The sequence below is a fragment of the Cherax quadricarinatus genome, chromosome 51 (assembly GCF_038502225.1).
Source record: "Cherax quadricarinatus isolate ZL_2023a chromosome 51, ASM3850222v1, whole genome shotgun sequence".
NCBI lineage: Eukaryota > Metazoa > Arthropoda > Malacostraca > Decapoda > Parastacidae > Cherax > Cherax quadricarinatus.
The window spans coordinates 11,621,010-11,636,009 of NC_091342.1; the positions used below are offsets into that span (position 1 = coordinate 11,621,010).

Below are 15,000 nucleotides of genomic sequence, written 5' to 3' on the forward strand. Positions count from 1 at the left end.
GAGGTGGTTGTGGCTGCAGGAGAGGCTTGTCCTCGAGTATGTACACCAGAGTGGAACCTGCAACCAGCCACACACCTGGAAAGGCTAAAAACTGTTAAAAGGCTTGCTACCAGACTGGTCAGGGACCCGAAGGGAAATTAACACAGTTGGTCTTCAGTGCCACTGCACGAGCGACGTGCCAGGGGAGACATAGTCACGACTTACAAGATTTTCAAGATGAATCAGGACCAAAAAATAAGACACATATACAACATCTTCATTGTCTTAGTCCTAAACTCAGGACCTACTGTATATCATTAATGTATGGAATGAGGAGGACGCACATACACAGGGCACACACACACACACACACATACACACTCACACACACACACACACACACACACACACACACACACACACACACACACACACACACACACACACACACACACACACACACACACACACACAAGCAGGGATAACAGGGAAGGCACTACAATGGATCAGGGAATACTTGTCAGGAAGACAGCAGCGAGTCATGGTACGTGGCGAGGTGTCAGAGTGGGCACCTGTGACCAGCGGGGTCCCGCAGGGGTCAGTCCTAGGACCAGTGCTGTTTCTGGTATTTGTGAACGACATGACGGAAGGAATAGACTCTGAGGTGTCCCTGTTTGCAGATGACGTGAAGTTGATGAGAAGAATACACTCGATCGAAGACCAGGCAGAACTACAAAGGGATCTGGACAGGCTGCAGACCTGGTCCAGCAATTGGCTCCTGGAGTTCAATCCCACCAAGTGCAAAGTCATGAAGATTGGGGAAGGGCAAAGAAGGCCGCAGACGGAGTACAGTCTAGGGGGTCAGAGACTACAAACCTCACTCAGGGAAAAAGATCTTGGGGTGAGTATAACACCAGGCACATCTCCTGAAGCGCACATCAACCAAATAACTGCTGCAGCATATGGGCGCCTAGCAAACCTCAGAACAGCATTCCGACATCTTAATAAGGAATCGTTCAGGACCCTGTACACCGTATACGTTAGGCACATATTGGAGTATGCGGCACCAGTTTGGAACCCACACCTAGCCAAGCACGTAAAGAAACTAGAGAAGGTGCAAAGGTTTGCAACAAGACTAGTCCCAGAGCTAAGAGGTATGTCCTACGAGGAGAGGTTAAGGGAAATCAACCTGACGACACTGGAGGACAGGAGAGATAGGGGGGACATGATAACGACATACAAAATACTGAGAGGAATTGACAAGGTGGACAAAGACAGGATGTTCCAGAGATTGGACACAGTAACAAGGGGACACAGTTGGAAGCTGAAGACACAGATGAATCACAGGGATGTTAGGAAGTATTTCTTCAGCCACAGAGTAGTCAGTAAGTGGAATAGTTTGGGAAGCGATGTAGTGGAGGCAGGATCCATACATAGCTTTAAGCAGAGGTATGATAAAGCTCACGGCTCAGGGAGAGTGACCTAGTAGCGATCAGTGAAGAGGCGGGGCCAGGAGCTCGGACTCGACCCCCGCAACCTCAACTAGGTGAGTACAACTAGGTGAGTACACACACACACACACACACACACACATACACACACATACACACGCACACACACACACATACACACACACACACACACACACACACACACACACACACACACACACACACACACACACACACACACACACACACAGAATTAGAGTAGAAAGAGCATAGATAAAGTGAAGATAGTGTTGAGGAGAGTGTGAGGAGGACAGCAGTCTAGCGAGGGGTAACAAAGTATTACTACCGGTAGTTATTAGCAGTATGAATACTTAGGAAGCTAGGAAGTCCTCTCTCAATGTGAGCAAGGAATAGGATAATAACCAGCAGTAATTGATACTTAAATCCAGAAAAGGCATTAAGTGGAGAGAGTAGCAATACTAGGAAAGACAGCTGGGACTAAATTTGAGCCTACACGACAGAGAGGTATAACGGATCTTTCAACCAAAACAACCCCTTCCCTACCCCCCTAACCATCTCTCCCTCACACACACACACACACACACACACCCGTAAGGACCCAGTTATCAGCCTTCTTTCCCCTCCCTCCCCTTCTAATCCCATCACACACACACACACCTCCCCTGCTTCTATGGGTCACTCATCCTTCTCTCCCCCTCCCCCCTCCCCCCTTAATCCCATCCCTCTCTCTCCCACACATGCACACACACATACACAAGCACACATACACAAGCACATATACACTTGACACAAACACGTACTCCCCCGTCCCCTAATCATCTCTCCCCCTCCCCCTACCCACCAACCCCTCCCCCAAACCATCTAACCCCTCCATCAAACCATCTAACCCCCTCCCCCCAGCTACCTCTCCCCCTCCCCCATAACCATCCATCCAAACTCCCCCTAACCATCTATTTCCCTCCCCCTAACCATCTCTCCCCCTTCCTTCCGTGGAGCAATGGGGCAACCTAGAACTAGGATGAGAACAAGGGGCCCGAAGGACGAATCTGGGAGGGAGGACTGGGAGGCAGAGCTCAAAAAAAGGGAGGAAGACTGGGGAAGGAGGCCAGATGAGCTTGCAAGGAAGATGGAGGAGAGGTTAGCAGCAGAATGCAGAAGGTGGAAGCAACATGCCACAGTAGCAGAAGCCAAGATACAGAGATTAGAAGAGGAGCTGAGACATCTGAAACAGCCTAGAGACAAAGATATTACAGAAGTAGCATCAGCAATGTCTACATCAGACACAGACAAGGGGTCTGAAGGGAGCATGGAAGCTAAACTGTATGCAGAGGTCCTGTCAAACCCACATGGGGCCAAAACAAAGACAGGGAGCACACTAGGACAGAATGAGAGGTTGGAAGACATTGAAGGAACTAGGACATGTGCAGGGACCTTACCAGACACTTGTGGGGGCCAGGAACAGGTGAGCAAGAAGGACAAACCAATGAGCATAGGGGCCACAGCTAGGGAAGGGACTGAAGGAAGGAACACTCCACGGGAAGGAACTAAAACACCTCAGAGGATGCAGTGGGAGTCACAGTGGGAGGTGAAAAGGGAGAGATCAGTTTTTGTCTATGGGCTAGACGAAGCTAAAGGGGAAACTTATGATGAAAGAAAGCAGGAGGAGAAAAAAGCGATTGAAGGTATCATGAAGGTGATAGGCGAGGGAGACATGACCCAGGTGGCAAATTTTCGGAGAATCGGGTGGTTCACAAAGAAAAGGAATCGGCCTCTCAAAGTAATTTTCAAGGCAGAATCAACCCGAACCATGATCCTGCAGGAGAAAGCATGGCTGAGAGGCAAACAGAAGTTCATGAGTGTGTACCTCGATCGAGACAGAACACAGGAGGAAAGGATGATACTGAAAAAGAGAGTGCAAAAACGAAATGAGGAATGGGAGGAAATGAAAAAGGAGAACAGAATAACCCAGGAACAGGTGGAAGGACAAGCACCCCCCCCCCAGAAACACCTGCAGAAGGACTCCAGCCACGACACCCCCAAGGCAACTGAACAATCCAAACCAACCATCACAAACCGATCCCTCTGTTCTTCCCCCACACCACGAACCCTACCCCTACAGCAACCCCCTATGGGAGCTCTTCCTCCACCTCCATTGCAACCTCCCACAGGCCCACACCAGGGCTCCTGCTCTCTCAACCCCAGTATTCCCCCAGGACCACAGTTACAGTATTAGAACAGAAGTTGAAGGTTTGGTACACAAATGCGGATGGATTAACGAATGAACATGAGGAATGGCAAGAAAGAATCAATGAGAAGTCCCCAGACATCATAGCAGTTACAGAAACAAAACTCACGGAGACAATAACAGATGCAATCTTCCCACCAGGATACCAGATCATGAGGAAAGATAGAAGGGGCAGAGGGGGAGGAGGGGTTGCTCTGCTCGTAAAAAAACCGATGGAAATTCGAGAAAATGGGAGGCATAGACGAGACAGGAGAAAGGGACTACATAGTAGGTACACTTCAGTCTGGGGAGCACAAGGTGGTCATTGCAGTTATGTATAATCCACCACAGAACTGCAGGAGGCCAAGAGAGGAATATGAAGAGAGCAACAGAGCAATGGTGGACACACTTGCTGAGGTGGCAAGAAGAGCTCACTCCAGCAGAGCAAAGTTGCTGGTTATGGGGGATTTCAACCACAGGGAGATTGACTGGGAAAACCTGGAGCCACATGGGGGTTCTGAAACATGGAGAGCCAAGATGTTGGATGTGGTGCTGGAGAACCTCATGCACCAACATGTTAAGGACACTACCAGAGTGAGAGGGGAGGATGAACCAGCAAGATTGGACCTTGTGTTCACCCTGGGCAGTTCAGACATTGAGGACATCACATATGAGAGTCCCCTAGGAGCTAGTGACCACGTGGTTCTGTGCTTTGAATACATAGTAGAGTTGCAAGTGGAGAGAGTAACAGGAGTTGAATGGGAAAAGCCTGACTATAAAAGAGGGGACTACATAGGGTTGAGGAACTTCCTGCAGGAGGTTCCGTGGGACAGAGAACTGGCAGGAAAGCCAGTAAATGAAATGATGGAATATGCAACAACAAAATGCAAGGAGGCAGTGGAAAGGTTTATTCCCAAGGGCAACAGAAACAATGGGAAGACCAGCACGAGCCCCTGGTTTACCCGACGGTGTAAGGAGGCAAAAACAAAGTGCAATAGAGAATGGAAAAAGTACAGAAGGCAGAGAACACATCAAAATAGGGAGATCAGTCGCAGAGCCAGGAACGAGTATGCACAGGTAAGGAGGGAGGCCCAGCGACAGTATGAAAATAACATAGCATCGAAAATCAAGACTGACCCGAAACTGTTGTATAGCCACATCAGGAGGAAGACAACAGTCAAAGACCAGGTGATCAGACTGAGGACAGAAGGTGGAGAACTCACAAGAAATGATCAGGAGGTATGTGAGGAGCTAAACAGGAGATTTAAGGAAGTTTTTACAGTAGAGACAGGAAGGGCTCTGGGAAGACAGCACGGAAGGGAACATCAAGAGGGAATATACCAACAAGTGTTGGATGACATACGAACAACCGAGGAGGAGGTGAAGAAGCTGCTAAGTGACCTTGATACCTTAGAGGCGATGGGACCGGACAACATTCCCCCATGGGTCCTTAGAGAAGGAGCAGAGATGCTGTGCATGCCCCTAACCACAATCTTCAACACATCCCTTGAAACTGGGCAACTACCTGAGTTTAAGAAAGGAAACAGAAATGAGGCACTAAACTACAGACCTGTGTCTCTGACATGTATTGTGTGCAAAGTCATGGAGAAGATTATCAGGAGGAGAGTGGTCGAACACCTGGAAAGGAACAAGATTATAAATGAAAACCAGCATGGGTTCATGGAAGGCAAATCCTGTGTCACAAACCTCCTGGAGTTTTATGACAAGGTAACAGAAGTAAGACACGAGAGAGAGGGGTGGGTTGATTGCGTTTTCCTAGACTGCAGGAAGGCCTTTGACACAGTTCCCCACAAGAGATTAGTGCAAAAGCTGGAGGATCAGGCGCATATAACAGGGAGGGCACTGCAATGGATCAGGGAATACCTGACAGGGAGGCAACAACGAGTCATGGTACGTGAAGAGGTATCACAGTGGGCACCTGTGACGAGCGGGGTCCCACAGGGGTCAGTTCTAGGACCAGTGCTATTTTTGATATATGCGAACGACATGATGGAAGGAATAGACTCTGAAGTGTCCCTATTCGCAGATGACGTGAAGTTGATGAGAAGAATTAAATCGGATGAGGATGAGGCAGGACTGCAAAGAGACCTGGACAGGCTGGACATGTGGTCCAGAAACTGGCTTCTCGAATTCAACCCTGCCAAATGCAAAGTCATGAAGATTGGGGAGGGGCAAAGAAGACCGCAGACAGAGTATAGGCTAGGTGGACAAAGACTACAGACCTCACTCAGGGAGAAAGACCTTGGGGTGACCATAACACCGAGCACATCACCGGAGGCACACATCAACCAAATAACTGCTGCAGCATACGGGCGCCTGGCAAACCTGAGAATAGCGTTCCGATACCTTAATAAGGAATCGTTCAAGAAACTGTACACTGTGTATGTTAGGCCCATATTGGAGTATGCAGCACCAGTCTGGAACCCACACCTGGTCAAGCACGTCAAGAAGTTAGAGAAAGTACAAAGGTTTGCAACAAGACTAGTCCCAGAGCTAAGCGAATTATCCTACGAAGAAAGGTTAAGGGAAATCGGCCTGACGACGCTGGAGGACAGGAGGGTCAGGGGAGACATGATAACGACATATAAAATACTGCATGGAATAGACAAGGTGGACAAAGACAGGATGTTCCAGAGATGTGACACAGAAACAAGGGGTCACAATTGGAAGTTGAAGACTCAGACGAGTCACAGGGACGTTAGGAAGTATTTCTTCAGTCATAGAGTTGTCAGGAAGTGGAATAGCCTAGCAAATGAAGTAGTGGAGGCAGGAACCATACATAGTTTTAAGAAGAAGTATGATAAAGGTCATGGAGCAGGGAGAGAATGACCTAGTAGTGACCAGTGAAGAGGCGGGGCCAGGAACTGTGAATCGACCCCTGCAACCACAAATAGGTGAGTACACACACACACACACACACACACACACACACACACACACACACACACTCGTGGAGGAGTCACGCGGTTTGAGCTCGTGTTTTGGTGGTAATTTCTGACTGTGCCATAAGGAATAGAGTGTGGGATATAGGCGTGTGCACGCATAAGAGTGCATATAATCACTTAAGCCCCGAAAAAAGGAAATATAAGTGATCACAGAAAAGAAAACAAAGGAAATAGTGACTAAGTGTTTAGTGGGGGCCGTTGGAAGGAAGGTGAACGGTTGTGTCAGGCCTAAATAGTGTTGCCATAATAACGCAGTGGGGTATTTTGAAGAATAAGTGCGACTCAAGACCAGGGAGATAAGAGATATGTATAGATGTGTCAGTAAATACAGTGAGTGAGTGAAAAAATTAGATGAGCTAGAGACCACAGTGCCTACAGGAAGTTAGTGGAAAAATTACCGAGAAGCATCAAGCATTTTCATACTGGGACCCAGGAGGACGACAACATTACTCCACTGCCAGCCGCAAGTAATATTCACCTAGTTTGAGTTGCATGGGGTCAGCACCAGTCTCTAGCTGGAAATTGGGGGTCACTCTCCTCGAGCTATCAGAATTAGAATAAGCAGCATTTACTGGCATTTAATAGAATTTATTGAGGTTTAGGAGAGTTAAGCAGTTAATGATAGATAGCCTAGTATGAGAGGTAGCCTAGCGAAGCCTAGCATACAGAATTGAACGTAATTTTAGGCACAAGATAGTACAGTGGGAACCAAGAGATTGGGTACATATGCAAAACATATGTAGTACATACGAGGGAAATAAGGACTGCTTACATAAACACACGCATACACACACACATACACACACACACACACACACACACACACACACACACACACACACACACACACACACACACAACACACACACACACACACACACACACATATACACACACATACACACACACATACACACATACACACACATACACACATACACACACACACACACACACACACACACACACACACACACACACACACATATACAGGATTTCACACCTTTATGTGAATTTACGTAATTTTAGGCACACAAGACAGTACAGTGGAAACCAAGAGATAGGGTACATATGCAAAACATATGTAGTACATACGAGGGAAATAAGGACTGCTTACATAAACGCACGCATACACACACACATACACGCACACTAGGTGAGAACAGGATCTGCTGTTAGGCACTTGAATAGCTGTAGCACACACACACACACACACACACACACACACACACACACACACACACACACACACACACACATACACATACATATACAGGATTTCACACCTTTATGTGAATTGACCCTCTAACCCTTCCTTCTCTCTCTGTCTCTTTGTCTCTTTTCCTCTCTTCCTCTCTCTCTCTCTATTCTTCTCTCTCTCTATTCTTCTCTCTCTCTCTCTCTCTCTCTCTCTCTCTCTCTCTCTCTCTCTCTCTCTCTCTCTTTCTCTCTTCCTCTCTCTCTCTTAATCTCTCTCTTCTCTCTCTCTTTCCTCTCTCTCTCTCTTCCTCTCTCTTCCTCTCTCTCTTCTCTCTCTCTTCTCTCTCTTTTCCTCTCTCTTTTCTCTCTTTTTCTCTCTTCCTCTCTCTTCTCTCTCTCTCTCTCTCTCTCTCTCTTCTCTTCTCTCTCTCTCTCTCTCTCTCTCTCTCTTTCCCTCTCTCTCCTCTCTCTCCTCCTATCTTTCCCTTCTCTCCTCTCTTTCTCTCAACTCTCCCCCTCTCTCTCCTTCTAAAAAAAAAAAAAAAAAAAAATTGGTTGGGACTCGTAGGAATCAGGGATCAGATGACAATGGTATTGGTAGGGAGGAATGGATGGAGGAGCAGTGGAGAAGGATGGAGCAAGAATGGGAGAGAAAATTAGGAGAGCTTTCTGAAAAAATGGAGAAAGAGCTCTCTGCGAAATGGGAAAAGAGGTTGGAGAAGGAGACGAAGAAATGGGAGGCACAAGTCGAAACTGCAGTAGACAGGGTAAGGGTCCTAGAGTTTGAGGTAAACAGGCTGAAGCAAGTCTCAGGGGCAGTGACCAGAGAAGACACAGCATATGAAGCTGAGAGGATGAACAGGAAGGAAGGAGATATGAATTATGCTAAGGTCATATCAGCCTGCAAAGAAGGGTCAGGGAGTAAAAGGAAAGAGCAGCTGGGTGCAGATAGAGAGGGAGATAAGTCGAATGCTGAGGCACAACCATGCTACCAAGAGCCACTGGAAAAATCAAGGGAGAAAATGACCATATACAGACAGGAACCAGAGTCACAGAGGGAGAGGCAATGGGAGGAGGAAAGGGCAAAATCAGTGTTTATCCATGGGCTTCGGGAGAGAGAGGAAAAGACACACACTGAAAGACGGCAGGAAGAAAGAAAGGAGATTGGGAAAATCATCACGGAAATAGGGGGAGAAGACATGGACGAGATTGTAAATTTTCAGAGAATAGGGGGGTACGTGAAGGGGAGAAACCGACCGATCAAGCTGATTCTCAGGACAGAAACAGTGAGGAACAGGATCCTCCAAGAGAAACCAAGGTTGAAAAACTCGGAAGAGTACAAGAAGGTGTTCCTAGACAGAGACAGAACACAAACAGAGAGACAGCAGCTGAGGGAGAGGACAAAAAAGCGAAAGGAGATAGGAAAGGAAACAAGGATGGAACCAGCAGAGGTCAGTCAGAGCAGAACAGAGAAGCAAGGGCAAGCACACACACAACTATCCTCAGAACCCCACAACCTATCACACCATCCCAACACAAACTACAATCCATACCCACAGCTTCCACCCAACCCCCAATCATAGAATCCCACAGTATGCTACCAGGTCTCCCACCCCCACAGGCCCCCCAAACCACAGTATTGGAAAGGAAACTGAAGGTATGGTACACAAACGCTGATGGAATAACAAACAAGTGGGAGGAGTGGCACGAAAGAGTCAAAGAGACATCACCGGACATCATAGCGCTCACAGAAACCAAGCTTACAGGTATGATAACAGATGCCATCTTTCCAACGGGATACCAGATCCTGAGGAAAGACAGAAGGAACAGGGGGGGTGGAGGAGTGGCACTGCTGATCAAACACCGATGGAATTTTGATGAGCTGGAGAGAGGAGACAGCGGAGAAGAAAGTGATTACATAGCGGGAACGCTTCACTCTGGAGGTCCCAAGGTGGTAATTGCAGTGATGTATAACCCACCACAGAACAGCAGGAGACCAGGGCATGAGTATGACGAGAGCAATAGAGCGATGGTTGACACACTGGCTGCAGTGGCCAGAAGAGCTCATGCATGCAGGGCAAAGCTCCTGATCATGGGCGACTTTAACCACAAGGAGATCGACTGGGAGAACTTGGAGCCACATGGGGGCCAAGATACATGGAGGGCTAAGATGATGGAGGTGGTACTGGAAAACTTCATGTACCAACACGTAAGGGACACTACAAGAGAGAGAGGAGAGGATGAGCCAGCAAGACTGGACTTAGTATTCACCTTGAGCAGTGCAGATATTGAGGACATCACATATGAAAGACCCCTTGGGGCCAGCGATCATGTGGTTTTGAGCTTCGAATACACAGTAGAGCTACAAGTGGAGGGGGAAGCAGGAAGGCCAGGACAAATGAAACCAAACTACAGGAAAGGGGACTACACGGGAATGAGGAACTTCCTGAACGAGGTTCAGTGGGACAGAGAACTGGCAGGGAAGCCAGTTAATGAGATGATGGAATATGTAGCAACAATGTGCAAGGAGGCTGAAGAGAGGTTTGTACCCAAGGGAAACAGGAATAATGAAAAAGCCAGGATGAGCCCATGGTTCACCCAAAGGTGCAAGGAGGCAAAAACCAAGTGTGCTAGGGAATGGAAGAAATATAGAAGGCAAAGGACCCAGGAGAATAAGGAGAGCAGTCGTAGAGCCAGAAACGAATATGCACAGATAAGAAGGGAGGCCCAACGACAATATGAAAACGACATAGCAGCGAAAGCCAAATCTGACCCGAAGCTGTTATACAGCCACATCAGGAGGAAAACAACAGTCAAGGACCAGGTAATCAGGCTAAGGAAGGAAGGAGGAGAGACAACAAGAAATGACCGTGAAGTATGTGAGGAACTCAACAAGAGATTCAAAGAAGTGTTCACAGAGGAGACAGAAGGGGCTCCAGAGGGACGGAGAGGTGTGGCACATCACCAGGTGCTGGACACGGTACACACAACCGAGGAAGAAGTGAAGAGGCTTCTGAGTGAGCTAGATACCTCAAAGGCAATGGGGCCAGATAACATCTCTCCATGGGTCCTGAGAGAGGGAGCAGAGGCGCTATGTGTACCCCTAACAACAATATTCAATACATCTATCGAAACAGGGAGATTGCCTGAGGCATGGAAGACAGCAAATGTAGTCCCAATCTTTAAAAAAGGAGACAGACATGAAGCACTAAACTACAGACCAGTGTCACTGACATGTATAGTATGCAAAGTCATGGAGAAGATTGTCAGGAGAAGAGTGGTGGAACACCTAGAAAGGAATGATCTCATCACCAGCAGCCAACATGGTTTCAGGGACGGGAAATCCTGTGTCACAAACCTACTGGAGTTCTATGACAAGGTGACAGCAGTAAGACAAGAGAGAGAGGGGTGGGTGGATTGCATTTTCTTGGACTGCAAGAAGGCGTTTGACACAGTACCACACAAGAGATTAGTGCAAAAACTGGAGGACCAAGCAGGGATAACAGGGAAGGCACTACAATGGATCAGGGAATATTTGTCAGGAAGACAGCAGCGAGTAATGGTACGTGGCGAGGTGTCAGAGTGGGCACCTGTGACCAGCGGGGTCCCACAGGGGTCAGTCCTAGGACCAGTGCTGTTTCTGGTATTTGTGAACGACATGACGGAAGGAATAAACTCTGAGGTGTCCCTGTTTGCAGATGACGTGAAGTTGATGAGAAGAATTCATTCGATCGAAGACCAGGCAGAACTACAAAGGGATCTGGACAGGCTGCAGACCTGGTCCAGCAATTGGCTCCTGGAGTTCAATCCCACCAAGTGCAAAGTCATGAAGATTGGGGAAGGGCAAAGAAGACCGCAGACGGAGTACAGTCTAGGGGCCAGAGACTACAAACCTCACTCAAGGAAAAAGATCTTGGGGTGAGTATAACACCAGGCACATCTCCTGAAGCGCACATCAACCAAATAACTGCTGCAGCATATGGGCGCCTGGCAAACCTCAGAACAGCATTCCGACATCTTAATAAGGAGTCGTTCAGGACCCTGTACACCGTGTACGTTAGGCCCATATTGGAGTATGCGGCACCAGTTTGGAACCCACACCTAGCCAAGCATGTAAAGAAACTAGAGAAAGTGCAAAGGTTTGCAACAAGACTAGTCCCAGAGTTAAGAGGTATGTCCTATGAGGAGAGGTTAAGGGAAATCAACCTGACGACACTGGAGGACAGGAGAGATAGGGGGGACATGATAACGACTTACAAAATACTGAGAGGAATTGACAAGGTGGACAAAGACAGGATGTTCCAGAGACTGGACACAGCAACACGGGGACACAGTTGGAAGCTGAAGACACAGATGAATCAAAGGGATGTTAGGAAGTATTTCTTCAGCCACAGAGTAGTCAGGAAGTGGAATAGTTTGGGAAGCGATGTAGTGGAGGCAGGATCCATACATAGCTTTAAGCAGAGGTACGATAAAGCTCATGGTTCAGGGAGAGTGACCTAGTAGCGACCAGTGAAGAGGCGGGGCCAGGAGCTTGGACTCGACCCCTGCAACCTCAACTAGGTGAGTACAACTAGGTGAGTACATACACATACACACGGAGTATGCAGCACCTGTTTGGAACCCGCACTTGATAAAGCACGTCAAGAAACTAGAGAAAGTACAAAGGTTTGCAACAAGGTTAGTTCCAGAGCTAAGGGGAATGTCCTATGAAGAAAGATTAAGGGAAATCGGCCTGACGACACTGGAGGACAGGAGGATCAGGGGAGACATGATAACGACATATAAAATACTGCGTGGAATAGACAAGGTGGACAAGGACAGGATGTTCCAGGGAGGGGACACAGAAACAAGAGGCCACAATTGGAAGTTGAAGACACAAATGAGTCAGAGAGATAGTAGGAAGTATTTCTTCAGTCATAGAGTTGTAAGGCAGTGGAATAGCCTAGAAAATGACGTAGTCGAGGCAGGAACCATACACAGTTTTAAGACGAGGTTTGATAAAGCTCATGGAGCGGGGAGAGAGAGGGCCTAGTAGCAACCGGTGAAGAGGCGGGGCCAGGAGCTAGGACTCGACCCCTGCAACCACAAATAGGTGAGTACAAATAGGTGAGTACACAAAGTAATATTACTGTTGTTGTAGACTACAGTGACTGTAGACCAGACTAACCAAGTAATATTACTGTTGTTGTAGACTACAGTGACTGTAGACCAGACTAACCAAGTAATATTACTGTTGTTGTAGACTACAGTGACTGTAGACCAGACTAACCAAGTAATATTACTGTTGTTGTAGACTACAGTGACTGTAGACCAGACTAACCAAGTAATATTACTGTTGTTGTAGACTACAGTGACTGTAGACCAGACTAACCAAGTAATATTACTGTTGTTGTAGACTACAGTGACTGTAGACCAGACCAACCAAGCAATATTACTGTTGTTGTAGACTACAGTCTACTGTAATTTAGTTCAACCAGACAATATTACAGTTACTGTAGACTACAGTCCACTGTAGTGGAATATCTGAATTGGTTTAGGGATGTGCAGGAACTAATTTGTCAATGTTTACTGAACAAATTGGGTTGTTAGTTTGCATGTGATAAGTTGTGTTTGGCCTCTTCTGACTGGCTTCAGATCTTAAGAGGAAACTATACCCCACTCTGCACTATTCCTTATGCGTGAATTGAGGTAGGGGGAGCTGGGCTTGTGGTATACTGGGATGCCGCCCATTTAACCCAGTGTTAACCCACTTAACCCGGTGCTAACCCAGTTAACTCACTGCTAACCCACTAATCCATTGCTAACCCACTGCTAGCCTACTTAACCCACTGCCGAAATCTTAATATGGTAACTCCATATTATTCTTATGTATTATTCTTAAGATAACATACTTTCTGGTAAGCCACTGCTAACCCACTTAAGCCACTGCTAACCCGCTTAAGTCACTGCTAACCCACTTAAGTCACTGCTAACCCACTTAAGCCACTGCTAACCCGCTTAAGTCACTGCTAACCCACTGAAGTCACTGCTAACCCACTTAAGCTAATGCTAACTACTTCTTACCTTGACAGAACACGGGAGATCCGCTTCACGCTGCCACCGAGCCTGGCACCGCTGGCCTCAGCAGTGCCTGACGACAGTACCTCAGAGAGTGGCGTTCGTGAAGGTGACTTCTTGCAGCAGCCTCACACCTCCAGCAGCGCCACCTTCACCGCCTGTATGTTGACTCCTCTTCTGGGTGTGTCTTAGTAAATATGGGCTGGTAGATGTGTGTTGCCAGAAATTATCTGCTACATGTGCTCGTAAAAACGGTAAGGTAGATACATGTGTTTATATATATATATATATATATATATATATATATATATATATATATATATATATTTAGATAGATAGATAGATAGATATAGATATAGATATATAAAAGAAAAACTTTCACCATCATTCACTCCATCACTGTCTTGCCAGCGGCGCGCTAACAGTACAGTTATAAAACTGCAACATTAACACCCCTCCTTCAGAATGCAGACACTGTACTTCCCATCTCCAGGACTCAAGTCCGGCCTGCCGGTTTCCCTGAATCCCTTCATAAATATTACCTTGCTCACACTCCAACAGCACATCAGTCCTAAAAACCGTTTGTCTCCATTCCCTCCTATCTAACACGCTCACGCATGCTTCCTGGAAATCCAAGCCCCTCGCGCACAAAACCTCCAGCCTTTCCTAGGCCGACATCTACTACAGATTTATACGCTCTCGAAGTCATTATGTTCAGTCCTCTTTACAAGTCCGAACCACCTCGACAGCCCCCTCCTCAGCACTCTGGATAATGGTTTTGGTAATCCCGCATCTCCTCCTAATTTCCAAACTACGAATTCTCTGCATTATATTCACACCACACATTGCCCTCAGACATGACGTCCCCACTGCCTCCAGCCTTCTTGTTGCAACATTCACAACTCATGCCTCACACCCATATAAGAGCGTTGGTACAACTATACTCTCATACATTCCCTTCTTTGCTTCCATGGACAAAGTTATTTGTCTCCACAGACTCCTCAGTGAACCACTCACCTTTTTCCCCTCGTCAATTCTATGATTCACCTCATAGTTCATAGACCCATCTACTGACACGCCCACTCCCAAATATCTGAAT

General features: G+C 47.2%; 1 protein-coding gene across 1 annotated transcript in view; it reads left to right on the forward strand.

Moving 5' to 3' along the window:
* LOC138854185 (synaptotagmin-15-like) overlaps window positions 1–15,000 on the forward strand; it is a 171,897-nt gene that overhangs the window by 135,425 nt on the left and 21,472 nt on the right. Inside the window, exon 3 of the mRNA XM_070095843.1 lies at window positions 13,916–14,061. Within this exon, the coding sequence (XP_069951944.1) occupies window positions 13,916–14,061 (146 nt within the window). The remainder of the gene's footprint in view (window positions 1–13,915; window positions 14,062–15,000) is intronic.